This window comes from Hakea prostrata, chromosome 7 (genome assembly GCF_041222555.1).
Source record: "Hakea prostrata isolate BN-2017 chromosome 7, UWA_Hpros_2, whole genome shotgun sequence".
Classification (NCBI taxonomy): Eukaryota; Viridiplantae; Streptophyta; class Magnoliopsida; order Proteales; family Proteaceae; genus Hakea; species Hakea prostrata.
This window is the reverse complement of record NC_142606.1, coordinates 19,670,082-19,690,280: the sequence shown is the minus strand read 5'-3', so window position 1 is coordinate 19,690,280 and position 20,199 is coordinate 19,670,082. Positions and strand designations below refer to the sequence as shown.

Genomic DNA, 20,199 nt, shown 5'->3' with positions numbered 1-20,199 from the left:
GAAGCAAAAAAACAAAGAGAATAAAAGAGGGAGTGGGATGCATCAAGAATATATAGTAGAATCATTCTTTTCAGTTTCTGGTCACTTTGTAATGTTGTGACTTGCTTTAGAATAAATGCAACTCCTACCAGCTGTGTCACAAGCTTAGGATTCAAATGAGCATTAGAGCCATACAAATTTAGACTCTTAGAATATAAATTTAACAATAAACAAAGAAAGAAAAATGGGATAGAAATAATATTTATAATACTTAAACCATAGTTATCTTTATTCAATTTATGACAAACTACTCAAATTTAGTAACTTAGAAAAAGTATAACATAAACTTAGTCAAGATAAAAACTAACTTGAGCAAATCAGTAAATCAATCTAATTAAATCAGTAAGAAACCCTCATGAATTCCTTGAAATTCAAATTCTAAGAGGCAAGAGCCCAGAGGAGGATCCTATATAGATATAGTTGACCATCGATTCACCTACAAACCAGGCTGGCTTCCAACGACCAGTTCCAAATGGCTAGATTGAAACATTGACTGTGAAGATAGAGCTTGACAATGAGTCAAAAAAATATGACCTTTTTCTATCCTTCGGACCCAGTTCATGCAAAGTTCAAACCCAGTCTTTTGGCTATAGATATGGATCTTAATGACTCTCTTTATGTACAAAAATCAAAGCATTGTTTGTCCTTATATCTTATTGTGATTTTTTTCAAGGCTTGGAGTCTCTCAAAATCCAAATCCCTTAATTTGGAGTTCCATCCCCTTTGATCAAGAAGACTGAGTTGTAGAACTCAAGGTAGAATGCATAGAGCTTGAAGACCTACATGTCAAGTGCATTCATTGTTCATCTTCATACGAGGGTTCATGCAACTTTTTTATTTTTTTTTTCCTTAAAGCAAATTATATATACACCTCCTAAGTTTGCAAACAAGAGAAGAAAGACTGCTCAAAGAGAATTACATCAACAGTTCCTTCTCACACCTTGACCCATGAATTTCATAGACAACATGTACCAAAAACGATTATACTAAGTCCTAATGAGGAGACTAAAAAGAAATTATATATCCACCAAGAAAAGCACCCATCTTCTTGAATTCCTTAGAAGATAGTTCAATCCCAACAAGTTTAAGAAACTATAACAAGGTTAAGAATGTATAACAAGTTTACTCATAACTTTAGATGACAAGAAACTTCTATTTTTGAAGGAAGTAATCACTTACCAAGTTTGAGAACCCTTCTTTTGGGTTATATTCTTCCCCTCCAAGTATCAGCTCCAAGGTAAATTTCCCTGACCAAATGTAGCTCTTTGAGCACATCACCAATATCCTTTCGATCCTGTGGTGACTCATTTGAGCAAGCAACACCAACTCTAATAACTAAATTAAGGCATTCTCGAACACTTCCGTTCATGCATCTTTGACTTCTAGTGGTTTCAATTGTTCTTTCGATTGCTTCTTCATTATCTTCTTCCATGTAGAGAAGAGATGGATCAACGATAGTCATCACATCATCATGTAAAGCCATATTAGCCCATAAATGAATATTAAAGTTATCCTTAAATATTTCATCAATAGGTCGTTTCCCGGTAAACATCTCTAACAACAAAATGCCATAACTGTAGACATCACCATGTGTTGATACATTAACACCTGCACCATACTCTGCAATACATGCATCATGACGTGAAAATACTTTTTGGAAGTATCAAGAATATGAGAAAATCTTAAGTGTTATTATTCTAAGATAAATATGACAGAGGAAGAGTATATTTACTTCTTACTCTACTAAACTAAAAGGTAAAATTGAGTACAACAACAGATGAAATTTCATTGTTCTATATGATTGGGGTGCAAAAAATAAAGGACAAAAGAGAAGTCAAGAACATCTTTCCCACCTCACTTTTCAATTGTTTGAGACATTTTTGCCTCTTCTTTAGGAAGATACCAAATATTTTATAACACGTATGTGAAATAATAATCATGCCTTAAGATTTGAAATGGAATATGTGAGACACATAAATGGAATCATCTTATGAATTCACAAAAGAAGAGAAAAAAAATTCATACTAGATAATAAGGATGGTACATTACCTGGTGCGGTGTATCCAATAGATCCTTTTATTATGATTGAGCTAGATTGATTTTGAGATCTTTCTGTGGCTCCTGAAAGAATTTTTGATATACCAAAATCACCCAAATGTGCTGTCAAATCATCATCAAGAAGAATATTGTTTGGCTTTAGATCACAATGGATAATGTGCATATGACAATGGTGGTGAAGATAATCCAATGCTGTGGCTATATCAATCGCAACATTCAATCTTTGAATGAGGTTTAAATGTCTTTGTTCGTCATCCACTCCACTTGGATGTGGATATAACCATTTCTCCAAATTCCCATTAGGCATAAACTCATACACTAAAGCCATAAATTCATTTCCTTCAAAATCTATGCTTGAGCAACTGGTTAGGATCTTGACAAGATTACGATGCCGTATATTTCTAAGAGCTTCACATTCAGCCATGAAACTCTTAGATGCACCTCTTTGTTCAATTTTGAAGACCTTAACCGCAACAATTGTTTCTCCATGATTTGAAAGACCCCCATTGAGAACACCTTTGTACACATAACCAAAAGTCCCCACTCCAATCAAATTCCTAGATAAGAATCCATCAGTAGCTTTAAGGAGTTGAGCATAAGATATCTTAAAATGATGATCTCCCACTAAAGGTAATGTGGATTCTTTCATGTCTTTCCTTCTTCGGTGAATAACAAAAAATAATATTGTACAAATCAAAGATAGAAGAGCCCCACAGCCACATATGGTGATTATCAACTTGAGAACTTGTGGCTTACCATCCTCTTTGGACTTTTGGATTTGGCATGCTTGCAAATGAAGTTCTGGTATACCACCACAAAGTCTATTGTTCCCAAGGACTGAAAACGCACTCAAGTTTCCAAAGACTCCTTCTGTTGGTATCTCACCCTCCAAATTATTGAATGATAAATTTAAATTTTGGAGAAACTTGAATGCTCCTAAATACTTTGGGATAAGACCAGAGAAGTTGTTATGTGAAATATCCAAGTCTTCAATACCTCTTAGAGAACTTAGAGAGAATGGTATAGACCCTTGAAATAAATTTCTCCTCATATAAACATGTTGTAGGCTCGTACAAGCACCTAGGGATCTAGGGATTTCACCAGACAACATGTTTTCTTTAACATCTAAGATTTCAAGGTTGATCAATGCACCCACTTCCGAAGGTAGAGAACCATAGATATTATTTCTACCCAAGTATAGTTCTCTTAGTGTGAAAATATAAAATATTTCTTTGGGGATGATTCCACTAAAATTATTTCCGGAAAGGTTCACGTATAACAAACTTTTGCATTTTCCAAGACTTGAAGGTATTTTTCCATGCAAGTGATTATCATCTAAAGTGAGATCATTCAATACTGTTAAATTTCCAATTGAAGAAGGGATTCGCCCCGTGAATCTATTCCCGTCTAAATAAAGTCCATAAAGCGCTTCATATCTTCCAAATGAAGTTGGAATACGCCTTCCAAGCAAGTTTCCAGCCAAGCTTAGCAACTCTAAACGTGCAAGGTTCCCCAATCCTGCTGGAATTTTTCCGAATATTTGGTTTTCATGTATTACAAGCGCTCCTAGTTGAGTTGAAAAGTTTGCTATGGAGTTCGGGAGCACACCACCAAATAGATTTTTATCAAGATATAACTGCTGTAAACTAGTACAATTGGTCATTGTGTTGATAAAACTCAACTCATCACTCTCTCCACTTCCCAAATGATTGTCGCTTAATAAAAGTGTAGATAGTTTTGATAAGCCACCAAAATCAATAGCCACTTTCCCAACAAAATTATTGTCATTAGCACAAAATACTTGGAGTTCTAATAGATTGGAAATTGAAACTGGAAGTGATCCATGAAATTGGTTATTTGCAATTGAAAACCACAATAAATTGGGTAGATTGAATCCTATAAATGGTGGAAGACTCCCATGAAGTTGGTTCCCTTCAAGATCAATAACACGGAGTGAGGAAAGATTATATAGAGCAAGAGGTATTGTACCTACTAACTTGTTGCCACCAAACACAAGTTCCTTTAATCTTGGCATTTGGCAAATGGCATCTGGAATACTTCCACTGAGTCCATTATCTCTTGCATAAACAAATTCAAGGGATGAAAGATTCGCAAAGGAATTTGGAATCTCTCCACTTAAATTGTTAATGTCAAGTACAAGGACTTGAAGCTTTGACAAGGTGCCGAATTCTATTGGAATTTTCCCTGCAATATTGTTGCGATTCAAGGAGAGCTCCACAAGGTTGGAACAACGTGATATGTTTGGTGGGATTTCCCCTTCAAAAGAGTTGTTGTATACAGATAAATATTGAAGCCTAAATAGAAAGCTTATCTGATGAGGGATTTCACCGTGTAAGCTATTGTTGTCGAGTGAAATGATCCGAAGGAAGCTGAGGTTACCTATTTCTGGTGCCATGGGTCCTACCAGTTCATAGGACTCCAATTCCAACGCTCTGACTCTATTCGGATGCCGGCGACCGCCACACGTAATGCCTGGCCACTTGCAGTAGGGAACAGAGTCATTCCAATAGCTCATAACCTGAAAAGGATCATGGGTTATGCGAGCCTTGAAGGCCAGCAAGGCTAGCCGATCATCATCCGTTCCATTGAGGTGAGATGATGATGATGATGGCGATGACTGTGCAGCCAAGGCCATGCTCATGGGCATGATGAAGCTGCTGCACCCAAGAATGGTGAGAATTTCGACACCAATCCAGCAGAACGGAAACAGCAAATGCACATAATAACCCATCGTCACTACTCAAATTAATGGCAAATAAAGAGTGAGTTGCAGCCACTTGCAGGCAAATGGAGTGAAAGGTGAACTACTACTATTATTAATGGAGTAAAAGACGTGTTGGATCTATGGATTATTAATGAGTGGTAGAGAATGAATTCAAAAGTAATAGTTGATTGGTAGATACATGGACAGATGGATAGAGATGTAACAGGATTGTCGGTCTTCTTTAGTCTATTCTTATCGTGTGAGAGGGAGAGAAAAAGAAACTGTAGAATTCTGAATTTTTTCTTCTGAAACACAACTTCTCTACTATTAAGAAGTGAGGTTTTCAACCATTCCACTAATTCTCTACTGGAGACGCGTTTGTTGGGTTTCTGTAGCCATTATCTAAAGTGGGTTCCTGCTTTTTACAAGGTCAAAAGAAAACAATGGGGTTTTATCATTTTTTTCAGCTTTTGAAAAAAGGTGTGGCCGCCCAAGTTAGAAGAGAGAAAAAAAGGTGCAGAAAGAAGAGTAAGAGCACAGATACAGATGAGGAGGAAGAAAGGAGTTTTCTTGAATTTTCTCTGAGCTACATTTGCTGGAACGATATCAAATTTTAAGAGAATTGTTGGTATTTCATAGAAAATACTGCTGTGTACACCTATTGTTATTATTTTTTGTAATAGTAAAAGTTTGCATAGATTCCAACAACAGTCTTGTGATTTTTTCTTTTCAATTTTTTTCACATTAAAAATATGGTTGCGTCTGTTGTAGTTAATTTGATGAGTTCAAAGTTAAAATTGTGGTGTGATATGGGGTCAACAGCAGAGGTGGGTTTCTTTTCATTATAATCTTTTGATCTAGTATTAATGTATTATACAGTCCTAACATATATACATTTGGCTACAATTGAATACCCACCTATTTTTAATTATAAATAAAAAAAAAAGAAAAAGGAAAAAAATGTATCAATATACGTCATATCAATCAGTCTCTCATGGTATCATAAGATGCTTTGAACCATGATTAATGGCAATCAGTAGTTTGAGACAAATAAAGTGGACTGAGTGTTAGATTTTTTTTCTACGCATAATGGATTTTTTTTTGAGTGGTAGAAAGAATCAATGCAAAATTTGAAGTTGATTGGTAGATGGATAGACTTTAGTGATAGTCTTTGCCCGTGAGAAACTCGATGTTTACCGGTTGTAAATTTTAAATTTTAAACAAAATTACCTTTTAAGTCATTAATGACCAAAATAACCCCTAAGGCATGTCTTATTTACATTGTTTTACCAAGTACCTTAGTACCTCAACCAACCGCAGTACAAATGGAGCTCCTCTTTACCCAACCTGTTTGTCACATCATCCTCCCATCATCACGTGAGTCTGCCTCACAGGCAAACTTTGCGAGTGTGGGTTCCACTACCTCATGTGAGTGAGAGGATGGTCTAATGGGCAAATATGAACTTCTCTCGTACTTGCATGGTTCTTTTTTTTTTTTTTTTGGTAAAATACTTGCATGGTTCTTGTGCACTCCATCTCATAGCTTTATCTTCCTCCAACACTATAACAAATTGGGCATATAACCACGGAATTTTTCGCAATAAAAGGTAACGAAATCCAAAATAATAGCATATAGCTACAAATTACTTGCGCTTTACTATCTATCATTACAGGCTCCATCACAAACGCAGTAGTTACACATAAAAGACCACATCTACAAAGTTGTCTATAGCTAAAGTTTTTTTTTTTTTTTTTTTTTTTACAGATGTTTCTATAGCTATATCTATAGATGTGGTTTGTTAGTTGTAGATGTTTCTGCATCTAACTTCTAGTTAAACAAATTATAACGACGAATGTTTATGTGGCTATATGTCCTCTAGCAGCAGAAAGTATAGTTACAGATGTTTCCATGGCTAACTTTTAGCTATACATATTGTAGCTATAGATATTATCGTGGTTATCTTGTAGCTGCACAAAATACAATTGTAAATGTTTCCGTAACTAGTCTACAATTACCGAAATTGTAATTGTGGATATTTTTGTAGCTATAACTACGGATATCTCCATAACAAATTTACAACTTTATAGCTGAGTGCTTCCATTGCAAGTATATAATAGTATAATAGTAGATTATTTGCTTTAGATTTTGTTCTAGCAATTATATAATTGTAACTTTTTTTAATAGAATTTATAAATAAAATGTTAAGTACAAATTTTTGTGCATCAAAATATATATTGCAGATTTTAGTCTCATTACAATATTTGTCTGTAATGTTTTTTTTTTTATTATACACATTTCTTAAATCTAAATAATCCTCTCAATATTCAGCATATTTAAAATTAAATTCATTTCATAACTAATAATAAAATGTCATTGAGTACAATAATTGCTTAATATCCAAATACAATAAATACTCAAAATAATACATCAATAATTGTCCTTGAAAACTAGACTCCAACAATTCATGTTGTTTAATTTAAGCCTTCCCAGTTTTATAACATTGTGGAATTTTTCAATGGTTATACCACCTTGATTCGATATAATTCAATTTTTGTAAGCATTTCCTGTAATCAATATAAATAAAAATAACAATTAGCTAGTTATTATTTAATAAATGCTAACAAGAAAACTATCTATAAACCAATCGTGAATTTGCAATTCTGATTAATGAACCTACATTTCAGTGGGCTTATTGTAATTTTCCTTTCAGCAAAACTTAAAGAGGTGGAGTGCCACCCTTGTAGTTTTTTGTTCCCGGCAGTTCTAATCTTCCCTTGTAAAAATTTTAGAGCTTTTGTTTGCTGGAGTGTGGGTATTCTGAGTTGCTTGATTATCTGAATCCAATGATTCCAAATCCCTGAATTCATGAATCGAAGATTTATACCTATTTGGTTGTAAAACATCTCTAGATTTCATTTTTCTTTTTCTAAAAGCTTGAATTTAGCCATTTTGGGGTATTTGGTGAAATTCATGAATACACCCTAAGTATAAAATGGGTGAAATTTGCAGAATCACGCGGAGAAACTCTATGAATTCTACAAACTTCGATAGATTTGAGGCTAACCAAACAATTAATTTTTTGAACTATGAATCTATGGATTTAAAATCTCATTCATTTAAAATCTCTTGATTCATGTAACCAAACAAACCTAGAGATTCTAATGCGACATGTGGAATTATTGAAATCAAATAGTTGTGACCCGCCTTTGTAATTTCAGTTGTTGGGTGACAAAAATGAATTTGGAAATGACATTCAGCGTGCCTATACAACTACACATCCACACTCACATGAATGTGGGACCCACCCATATAGTGCCTAAGTGGAGGGCAGTCTAGATCCTTCACTCGTGTGAGTGTATGACTGTATGGGCAGCTAGGTTGAGAGGATTTGGACTCTGACAAAAAATACCAAATGTTCAAAAGCCCTAGTAACTGTACATGGATAAACTTTCTAACCCTACTTATAATATGTGATAACTAATTTATCCACCGTATAAAGTAATTCTCAATTGAATTTTTCTATCTATAAAGTTAGTAATTGGCTCTAAGTCTTATAGTCTCTACTAGGGAGTGCAAGTTTGAACAGGTCTATCTTGAGCCCAGACAAGGCATCAATTCAAAATTCTAGTCCTAAGGGTGGGTTAGGTGATGATGATCAAGGTTGAGTTTAAACTAATCCGACCAAACAACCATGTAGGATATTTTAATGAAATATAATACATCAATATCAAATACAGGATTGTTTTATTGTTCTATGAACAAGGTTAAAGAAGCTTACCTACTTTAACTTTGCAAGCTCAGATTGAAATAGAGAGAAAAATGCATAAAGATGTAATTCTCTATAGGATGTTTAAATAGCCTGAAGAAATCTATCGTAAGACCTCAGTCTCAATCTCTCCAAATCTCTTAGGGCCTGTTTGGTTATATGAATCTAGATATTTGAAATTTCTGAATTCGTGAATCTGAGAATTATACCTGTTTGGTTGTAAAAATCTCTAGATTCATGAAATCTAGAGATTCACCTTTTTACACTAAAAACATGAATCTGTAGATTTATAGGTAAGGGGTGAAATCCAGAGATTTCAAAAAAGCTATACATTTTGCACATTCACAAAAATCACGTCGATTAAATAGTCTTTTAGGATGAATTCACATATTCCATTCCACAACCAAACATTTAATTTTATAAATTATGACTCCATAGATTAGAAATCTATAGATTTGAAATCTCTACATATTTAAAATCTTCATACTCATGTAACCAAACAGGCCCTCATGTTTTGTTTCATTTAATCCTACGATAAAGACAGCAAAACACCAAAATGCTTCCTCAAGTCACGTCAGGGGCAGAATTAGATCACCACAAAAACATGTCAAAGTGAACATCAGATTCACTAGGAATAAGATTAAGGGTTTGCTACTCAACAAAAAAAATTAAAGGTTTATGTGTTTCCACTTCAACATGCAATTCATCCAACCCTGATTTCCAAAAACAAAGATAAACAACAATTTCTAAGGGCAAAGTTGCATAAAGCCCAATATCCATCCCCTACGCGAGCTTAGTCTTATAACATTTCTTATGCTTATATGCATCTAACTGTGTCAAAATAAATTCAATCACTTCATTTGACATTCCGATTGTTGCCATACTTCTTCAGCTCCTCACTCTCCTTGAATTCGGCTACAGCATTTTGCCGTGCTCTGGAGACCAATTCATCTATAGCAAACTTTATCTGCGTAAAGTCAGATGACCAAGCCTACAACAAACATAAAACAAGAATAAGCAAGTAAAAAAATTACTGCAAAATCACTTGAATTTCATTGTTTAAGGGAAATTTTGGGTATAAAATTTGTTTTCCTCTTTGAAACCTTTTCAAATAGCAATATGTAGTGGAGAAAGATTTTCTTTTACATGTAGAAGTTTACCAAACCATCCTATGGTTCAAAAACACCTATTCATATGATCTAGGTGTTTTTTTTTTTTTGTTTGTCGATCAACTCCGGTTTTATAAACCGGTGTTCAACCCGTGTCGCACACCTGGCTGTGATGGGTGAGTCTCCCAGCGGGGATTTTTTGTATCCACAAGGATTCGATACCGGAACCTTGCTTAAGCGAACCAAGCTGCTTACCACTTAGACCAACCCTGTTGATTGATCTACGTGTATATAGTAGACCGGGTTTGAAGCAAAGAATTAACATAGAAGATGGGGAAGATGGGGAAGAGTAATGAAAAAACAATAGGATTTTAGTGAGACGGTTGGATTGAAAATGAACAGAAAACAAGAGGGGGTTATCCACCTAAAGGAAACAGACAATAAAAGAGGGAATGGGATGGCATCAAGATAAAAGTAGAATCTTTTAAGTTTTTGATCACTTTATAATGTTTTTACCTGCTTCAGAACAAATGCAACTCCTTCTTCAAGTGTAGCTTTCCTTTCTTCTTTGAAGTTCCAAAGCTCAGAAGTGATGTAACGTCCACTGGGATTATATACATTCATCTCCACCAGAGCTTGGGTAACTGCCTCGTAAACTTCTTCACCGAAATCATACTTCAGGCTTTTCAGAAGTTGGTCGTCTACATTTATTATCTCCTGGAGGGCATGAAAGTGTTACACCAAACAAAAAAATGAGAAAAGAAAAAGAAAAATATAATGTACAGGTAAAATATATATTAATAAAGTATAATTGCACTTTTATTATCCTGATTGATTGACTGGATAATGATGAAGGAACAAGTAGACAAAAGAGTGATTAGATACAAGAAAATAGGGAAAACTACAAGATGCATGAAAATTTCATCTGTGATACTAGAGTATAATTTTTTGTTTCCGAGAACAGAAAAAAAAAACCTTTGGTTGCCCATTATCTGTGATGATTTTGAAAGGGTGCCAACTAGGGTTTCTGAGGTGCTCATCCCACACTGAACACAGAACTGCAGCCCTTTCCTCAGCTTCCTTAGTAGGATATTTCTGCCTACATGCATCAACAAATGGTTTGACGTCCAAGGATCCCATTCTTTTGACTCCAATCTGGGGATCACAACCTGGTAATTTTTCCAGACCCTGTAAGAACAAAGAAAATTAATCTTAAACCAACAACAGTGAAGGTTTTAATGAGAAATCAAGAGCTGTATTGAGTTTGTGACAGATGGTACTTTATCAGCATATGATAACTAGCAAGTAAAGCAACAAAACGACCTAAAAATGGATCAAACACATAAGTGTAGCTCAGTAAAGGATCTATAGAAAATACACAAATAAGTGTCAAACGAGCACACTGCAACTCATCATTGCTCTCATGGGACTTCACCATAAGAGCTTGGTTGAGCGATTTAACGTCATCCAAGTCTAATTCTTTTTCACACAGCTGTTGCCTCGCTGATTCCAGCTCTTCATCCAACACTTCCGATTTTGCTTTTAACCGCTTAACTTCAAGTTCTAAGGCAGCTAGTTGCTTTTCTAATTGAATTATTCTCTGGATATGGTTCTGTTCATTCTTTTGTAGTTTCTGCATCTCTATTAAACATAAGAGAAAACCATGAATATGATATTGTAGCTATAAAACCAAAACTAAGGTAACAAAAATAACAGGCAAGAATGTTTATTTCCGCATTGTTAACTCACCCTTGTTGTCCATCAAACTGCGGAGAAGCTTGTTCTTCTTCGATTCAATTTCTGCCATAGAATTTGTAACAGCCTTTAAATCTGCAATCTTTTGGATATGCTTCCCTATAAGGCCTGTAGAATTATGGTCGTTGCCATGAGATTGTCTAGGGGGTTCAGACACTTTAGAGTCTATCTTTCTCTTTCTTTTGCTTATATATGTCCTGTCCGCTGGTCTCTGATCCATTGCAATTGTAGACAGAAAACCTACAAATAAAATTTGAGAGAAAAGTTCATAATCTGAATGATCATTCCACGAGGTTACTGTAAGAAAGAGGAATATGAAATTAACAAGAGGAATATGAAAAGTGCCATCCATTTATAAGTCTACATACAGCGGATCCATTAGGGTACCAACAGAAACTGTATGTGATATTAGACAAAACATATTTCACGATGAAAACCCTCTAATGAAGAAAAAGAACAACATAGGATTTGGCAGTTCATATAAAACCTAACTTCCACTATCACATTTGGAGATGGAAGACAAACCCTCTGAAACTTGTAGTCATACCACAACGGAGTTGCGTAAAGAAATAGTTTTGAAAAGTAAAGTAAACATTCAAGAAACCCTTACTCTTGATCAGACTTGTTGAGAGTCAAGTGAAACGAGCCTTCCTTCTCCTGATCCGCGACCTTACCGTTGCCTCCATTCGCAAAAGTTTCTGACAATATAAAAGAACACTGAGGGCGCAGATTCCAAGGGCATTCATTCATGCAATTACTCTGATCCTTCTTTTCTAGGAAAGATAAAGAGAGATTTCATCTGCAAAAGTTAAAGAGAAGTGGAGTCTCTGATATTTCCAATTTGATGATTAATGATCGAGAACTCCTCGTCTTCTCTGTACGATATTCCTTCCTTCTCTATCATTTATGCGATTAAAACTACTTTTCCTTGGGACGATGAAGTAGTGTAATTGCAAGACTTAAAAAAAAGAAGTCGAGTCAGATATTTCCTCACTTTGATCGAGGATCTCTGAAGTTCCTTGACCAAAAAAAGAATGCTGAAGTTTAATCGATTCTTCAGATTCTTTGTTGGGAGCCGTACGCTTTTACCGCCTCTTTTGTTTCTCATATTTAATCCTAATTGAATTTATTGAAGGGTAATTGAACGTACGATGAATATATTAATTCAAAGATTCTAAATTTCTATTAAGATTTATTGACTAAATCTTAAATCATCCAATAAAATTTTTATATTTTTTTCTTTTATTTATGTATTGATTAAGATAACATTTTATCACCGGTTAAATTTAAAAATAATAAAAAATAAAAAAATGCTCGATTCTCGCTAGTGGTTGGAGTAACGGGCATTATAGTCATTTTATTTATGGAGAAATCGTTTCCTTCCTTCTACAACTCCAGTCCCTACACTCTCCAGCAAATTGCAACGCCTGAGCGTCTTAGTGTAATATTTTTTTCGATTTCATTGAGTTCCAACCAAGGGCATATTTTTGTAAATTTGAAATTTTAAAACCCATGAATATAAAATGAAAATGTTATAATTGTTATTATAATTTGTCTTTTTAATATGAATCGTTAGATCGAAATGACATATATGGATACAATCCTGACCGTTGCACCATAAGGGCATTTTGGTCATCAAAATTATGATATGTCATTATTTTATCATTTCTCAAATCACAGGGGAACCAGATACAATGAAGAATTTTTTATAGACTAAAAGTGACATGGACCAAACCTCAAGGGGTCCAAATGAAAAATACCCATAACTTAACATTTCCAATAATCAATATAAATAAAAATAAAAATTAGTTACCATTCAATAAATGCTAGAAAAATAAAAACTATATTTTCATTGTACTTTATTAAGACCAAAATTTTTTTTTACTGTAATGCAATAAAACCTCCAAGAACTGGATAACATCTAAAATTATCACACTAAAAGACTAAATAGAAGAAGAGCGAGAAAAGCGAAAATCTATCTATAAACCAAAATAAAAGAAAGAAGAAGAGCGAGAATGGAATGATCTCCTCTCAACCTTAACCTAAAGCCAAGCTTGTAATTCTTGAATGGTGGAACATCTTCAAAGAAATCCATCCATAAACTAATCGTGAATTTGCAATTTTGATTAATAAACCTTCATTTCAGTGGGGCTTTTTGTAATTTCCCTTCCAGCAAAACTTAATGAGGTGGAGGGCCACCCTTTTAGTTTTTTATTCCCGCCAGTTCTGATCTTCCCTTCTAAAAATTTTAGAGCTTTTGTTTGCTAGAGTGTGAGAATTCTCGGCCTGTTTGATTATCTAAATTTAAGGATTCCAAATCCCTGGATTCATGAATCGAAGATTTATACCTGTTTGGTTGTAAAAATTCTTAAATTTCATTTTTCTTTTTCTAAAAACGTGAATTAAGCCATTTTGGAATATTGAGTGAAATTCATAAATATACCTGAAGTATAAAATGGGTGAAATTTGTAGATTCACGCAGATTAACTCTACGAAACTCTACAAACTTCGATAGATTTGAGGGCTAACCAAACAATTAATTTTTTGAACCATGAATCTATGAATTTAAAATTCCATTCATTTCAAATCTCTTGATTCATGTAACCAAACAGGCCTAGAGATTCTAAAGCGATATGTGGTATTATTGAAATTAATCTCAACCCACGTCAGAGGTGGAATTAGATCACCACAAAAAATGTCAAAGTGAACAACATCAGATACACTAGGAATAAGATTAAGGGTTTGTAAGCAAAATAAATTAAGGGTTTATATGCATATACTGTGTCAAAATAAATTCAAGCATTCGTTTAACGTTCTGATTGTTGCCATATTCTTCAACTCATCACTCTCCTTGTATTCGGCTACCGCACTTTGCCGTGCCTTGGAGACCATTTCATCTATGGCAGACTTTATCCGTTCAAAGTCAGATGACCAAGCCTACAGCAAATATAAATCAAGTATGAACAACTAAACGATTACAGCAAAATCACTTCAATTTCATTGTTTTGAGGAAATTATAGGGCATGAAATTTGTTTTCCTGTTTGAAACCTTTTCAAATAGCAATATTTAGTGGAGAAAGATTTTCTTTAAAATGTGGAAGTTTACCAGACCATCCAATGGTTCAAAAACACCTATTCATTATGATCTAGGTATATTTAGTAGAGGGAATTTGAAGCAAAGAAGGTATCTTCCTAATATGTTAAACCCAAACAGAAGACGGGGAAGAATAATGAAAAAGCATAGGATTATAGTGAAAAGGTTGAGAAAATGAACAAAAAACAAGAGGGGGTTTACCACCTAAAGGAAACAGAACAACAAAGAGAATAAAAGAGGTAGTTGGAAGCATCAAGATATATAGTAGAATCATTTAAGTTTTTGATCACTTTCATAATGTTTTTACCTGCTTCAGAACAAATGCAACTCCTTCTTTAAGTGTAGCTTTCCTTTCTTCTTTGAAGTTCCAAAGCTCAGAAATGATGTAACGTTCACTAGGATTAGATGCATTTATCTCCACCAGAGCTCGAGCAACTGCCTTGTAAACTTCTTCACCGAAATCATACTTCAGGCTTTTCAGAAGTTGGTCGTCTACATTTAGTATTTCCTGGAGAGCATGATAGTGTTACACCAAACAAAAAAATGAAAAGAAAAATGTAATGTACAGGTATAATATATATGAATAAAGTATAATTCCACTTTTATTATCTTGATTGCTTGCCTGGATAATGATAAAGGAACAAGTAAACAAAAAAGTGATTAGATACAAGAAAATAGGGAAAACTACAAGATGAAGATATCCTCTGTGATATTAAAGTATAATTTTTTTTTTTTCAGAAAAAATTTACCTTTGTTAGCCCATTATCTGTGATGATTTTGAAAGGGTGCCAACTAGGGTTTCTGAGGAGCTCATCCCACTCTGAACACAGAGCTGCAGCCCTTTCCTCAGCTTCGTTAGTAGGATATTTCTGCCTACATGCATCAACAAATGGCTTGTGGTCCAAGGATCCCATTCTTTTGACTCCAATCTGGTGATCACAACCTGGCAATTTTTCCAGACCCTGTAAGAACAAAGAAAATTAATCTCAAACCAACAACAGTGAAGATGTTAATGAGAAATCAAGAGCTGTATTGAGTTTGTGAAAGATAAGTAAGTACTTTATCAGCATATGAAAATTAACTAGTAAAGCAAAATGCCTCAATCAAATAAACAAAACGACCTAAAAATGGAACAAATACACAAGTGTAGCTCAATAAAGGATCTATGGAAAATACATGAATTAGTGTCAAACGAACCAACTGCAACTCATCATTGCTATGATTAGACTTCACTATAAGTACTTCGTTGAGTGATTTAAGGTTGTCCAAGTCTAATTCTTTTTCAAACAGCTGTAGCCTCGTTGACTCCAGCTCTTCAGCCATCACTTTGGATTTTGCTTTTAACTGCTTAATTTCACATTCTTTGGCAGCTAGTTGCTTTTCTAATTGAGTTCTTCTCTGGATATGGTTCTGTTCATTCTGTTGTAGTTTCTGCATCTCTATTAAACATAAGAGAAAACCATGAATATGATATTGTAGCTAAAACCAAAAATAACAGGCAAGAATGTTTGTTTCCTCCATTGTTAACTCACCCTTGTTGTCCATCAAACTGCTGAGAAGCTTGTTCTTCTTCAATTCAATTTCTGCCATAGAATTTGTAACAGCCTTTAAATCTGCAATCTTTTGGATATGCTTCCCTATAAGGCCTGTAGAATTATGGTCATTGTCATGAGATTGTCTAGGGGGTTCAGATACTTCAGAGTCTGTCTTTCTCTTTCTTTTGCTTATGTTTGTGCTTTCCGCTGGACTCTGATCCATTGCAATTGTAGACCAAAAACCTACAAATAGAGGATGACTGTTAAAGAAGAGGAATATGAAAAGTGCCATAGATTTATAACACAAAACATATTTCACAATGAAAACCCTCTAATGAAGAAAAAATCAACATAGGATTTTGCAGTATATATAAAACCTAACTTCCACTATCACATTTGTAGATGGAAGACAAAGCCACTGAAACTTGTTGTGATATTACAACGGAGTTGCGTAAAGAAATAGTTTGAGGAGTAAAGTAATCATTCAAGAAACCCTTACTCTTGATCAGACTTGTTGAGAGTCAAGTGAAACAAGCCTTCCTTCTCCTCCTGATCCGCGACCTTATTGTTGCCTCCATTTGCAGAAGTTTGTGACAATATAAACGAAGAGCACTGAGGACCCAGATTCCAAGGACAATCATTCATGCAATTACTCGGATCCTTTTCTTGGGGAAGATAAGATAAATTTCATCTGCAGAAGTTACTGAGAAATGGAGTCTCTGATATTTCCAATTTGATGATTAATGATCGAGAACTCCTCGTCTTCTCTGTACGATATTCCTTTCTTCTCTATCATTTATGCGATTAAATCTGCTTTTTCTTGGGACGATGAAGTAGAGTAATTGCAAAACTTAAAAAAGAAGTGGAGTCAGACATTTCCTCACTTTGATCGAGGATCTACGTCAATTCTTCAGATCCTTCGTTGGCTTTTGTTGCAGCCGTAAGCTTTTAATTACCGCCGTCTTTCAATTCTTATCTTTTGTCGTTTCATTAAAATTAATCGCCTTAGTTGAAGGAAATTCCAAAAGAAAATTGATTGACCTCGTCGAATCTTATTGTTATAGTCTTTATTGTCTGTACATTTAGAGAAGGGGAAATTAAAAATTAGACCATAAGACCTAAGAAGAGCATTCAAAAAGACGTTAGTCCGTTTTTCTAATCGCCTGCGAGAATCGTGAGTGGAGGTTTCCCTATTCTTTCCCATTTTTTTACACTTAATATTGAATCTTGTCTCAACCAATCAGATCTGTTCAAGGCCATGCTAGATACAAGGCCTAAGCTATACATATCATTTCTCACCACTTCTCTTAAAACCTAAAGGTATCTTAGGTCTACCCCTAGCTCTTCTAGTCTCTTTAATATAGATTATATCACTTTTCCGTACAATGGTACTTATAGGTCTCCGTTGAACGTGGTTGTGCTACTTCAAACGATTTTCCCGAAATTTATCGCTTATAGGAGCAACTCCGAGACTTACTCTAATATGATCATTTCTTATCTTATCCATCATAATTTTGTCACTCATCCATTTTAGCATCCTTATTTCTGCTACACTAAGTTTATCTATATAATTCTTTTTAATAACCCAACACTTTGCACCGTACATCATAGCTGGTCGAACAACGGTCCTATAAAATTTTCCTTTAAATTTTAATTGAATACACCAATCACATAAGACCCCGGATGCACCTCTCAACTTCATTTACCCTATTTTAATTCTTTGGGAAACCTCATCTTTTAAATCATCTCTTTTATTTATGATTGAACATAGGCACCTAAAACAATCACTATGAGGAATTTCTTTATCGTCAAGTATCACCACCTCATCATCTGCCCGATCATAACTAAAATTACAAACTAGATATTTTGTCTTTGATTTACTAATTTTAAAGTCTTTTGATTCCAAAACTACAATACAAATTTAATTCACCATATATCATGGTAGACATTTCTCACGCCATTCAGCTACCACCTTCCATTTATTCAGTTAGTTTATTACTTTTGTCCTTATATTCATTGAGAAAATTTTAAGAAAAAATCATTTTTTTTTTATTTTTCAATATGTAAATAGTTCCATAATATGTCATAGAGTTATTTACATATCACCCACTTTCATATATTACAAGTTACTTATAGCAAGATTTTGACTTAGATTGTGTTAAGTGATAAATAAATTGACTCCAATGTCCTTTGGCTAGTAAAATGACCTAATTACTTCTATTTAATACTTTTGTATACCTAATTATTTGGTAGGTGTTTCTATTTACACCTCGTTGAAAATTGTCCACCTTACTAGAAATCTCTTTGCCATCGTCTCTTATCGGAATTTTGTTTCAATTCAAATGGCAAGAGAGAGAATATCTTTATTATCAAATTTCAGTGGTGGAACAAACCTTTTCTATGTTGAAAGAATAAATTGGGAATTCATATGGGCAAATCACAAAGGAACAAGTAAATGCATATACCCTTCTTACTGAATTTCCTCTCTTGGTGCTTGTTGGTGCTTGTTCTCCGAGCACCTAAGAGAACTTCCACTCTAAAGAAAATGGGAAGAGAGAGATCCACCTTCCTGAACTTCCACTCCTGCTGCTGCTTCTCCAAAAACCTAAGAGAACTTCTACTCTAAAGAAAATGGAGAGAGATTTTTTGTAGGGGTGGTGATTTTCAAATAAAGTGGGTAGTTTCTGAGAAGATATAGGTGGAAAATGAGTGTTAAGGATTGGATATAAAAGAATATTAAATGAGGATAATTAAGCAGGCATTTTACATCCCAAAAGGCATTAAGGTTATTTTTCTCATCACTTAACTAAATCTAATTAAAATAAACATAACTGTAAGTTACTTGTAATATTGAAAGTGGATGATATACTTTTAATCACTGTACTGGGAAACTCTAAGTCCTACCCCAATATAGCGAGTGACACGTAAAAAAACTCTTTAAATTGAAAAAAATCGTTGGAGAAGAGTAGTTGAACTTTAGCAAGAATGGTAAAACAAACCAACTAAATTTCGATAAATGATAAGACTAAAATTAAGGTCAGCTGGGCCAAACTGGATGTGAGGCTGGACTTGCACTCTTTATTAAGAATCTAGATCTAGAGTTCAACACCCATGCATAATGGTGGTTAAATAGTATTAGAGATGGATTAAACTTGACCTTAATAAGTTTCCTAAGTTGATAAAGATTAACTTTTTCATAGTATGAGTTTAAGAATTCAAATATTCTCGAAGTTAGGGACAAAGCATCAATGTATATTTAACCCCCTTATATATAAAGCCCAAGGTTTAAAGTATCCCACGATACTTGTCGATATGTATCCATATTTGAACCAACCGATATGATATATCTCGATACGTCTCTTTATTGAATTACACTAAAATACATTAGCCAAAGCGATACAATACTCGATACAGGATGATACATTTCTTAAAATCACCTGACCGATACGATACTCGATACCGATACTTTAAAGCTTTATTAAAGCCATCCATGAGGATATAATATATGTGCCAATTCCCTGCATAATGTATTGTGTTGTAATTAGATGTTATAGTAGGGTTAATCCAATTTAATCTCCCATCCTATAGGGGTTTTTATTTATTTATTTATTTATTATTAAAAGAAGAACATCAAATATGCAATTGTGCTTTTTTGGAAAAAAATTCGCTACTATACACAACTGACACATAGATGCCAAACAATAGACTAAAATTTAAAGAATGATTTCAAATTTAAAAAATTCAAAATAGGCTTGTATTTTTTTTGCTTTTTTAACCTATTGTTTGGCATCTATGTGCATTGCGGTGCACTGTAGAGAACTGTATACAACAAAGGATGTTTTCCTGCATTACTCTAGTGTTAATATCTGTTTGTTGTATGCTAAGTTATTTCCGTTAGATTCATAGATTGTATCCTTACCTTTATTCCTGGAGGTCTAATGTAGTTGTAGATCTCTTTAGTCAGGAAAGTCCTTTCAAGTTTCTGACCCGAAAGAATGGGCTTTTCAGTCGCCATCCCTACTCATTGGTTGGGCCCACATTCCCATTGGCCTCCGCTCGTGTAGAAGCAACGTGCCCATACAGCAACTCTTCCATTATAATATTGCCGTGGCCTTTT

General features: G+C 34.4%; 2 protein-coding genes across 2 annotated transcripts; both read right to left on the bottom strand.

Moving 5' to 3' along the window:
- Positions 1-1,513: 1,513 nt before the first annotated feature.
- On the bottom strand, positions 1,514-20,097 carry LOC149010377 (factor of DNA methylation 3-like). Its single transcript, XM_089162426.1, has 10 exons — positions 20,002-20,097; positions 16,582-16,694; positions 16,048-16,342; positions 15,724-15,978; positions 15,297-15,509; positions 14,855-15,055; positions 11,077-11,277; positions 10,674-10,886; positions 10,215-10,415; positions 1,514-1,647 (listed from the first exon to the last, which is right to left on the bottom strand). Exons 1-10 carry the CDS (start codon positions 20,095-20,097, stop codon positions 1,594-1,596), a joined length of 1,842 nt encoding a protein of 613 aa, XP_089018552.1. The 3' UTR covers positions 1,514-1,593.
- LOC149010378 (uncharacterized) lies at positions 2,036-4,962 on the bottom strand. The gene has a single exon (XM_089160789.1). It carries the CDS (start codon positions 4,847-4,849, stop codon positions 2,036-2,038), a length of 2,814 nt encoding a protein of 937 aa, XP_089016915.1. The 5' UTR covers positions 4,850-4,962.
- Positions 20,098-20,199: the final 102 nt, after the last annotated feature.

Coding starts and splice junctions, on each gene's coding strand:
- LOC149010378 (XM_089160789.1), bottom strand. CDS start 4,849: ATGGGTTATTATGTGCATTTGCTGTTTCCGTTCTGCTGGATTGGTGTC.
- LOC149010377 (XM_089162426.1), bottom strand. CDS start 20,097: ATGGCGACTGAAAAGCCCATTCTTTCGGGTCAGAAACTTGAAAGGACT. Junction 15,979..16,047: donor TGGAGGAAACAAACATTCTT/GCCTGTTATTTT, acceptor ATAGAGATGCAG/AAACTACAACAGAATGAACA. Junction 15,056..15,296: donor CAGATAATGGGCTAACAAAG/GTAAATTTTTTC, acceptor CATGCTCTCCAG/GAAATACTAAATGTAGACGA.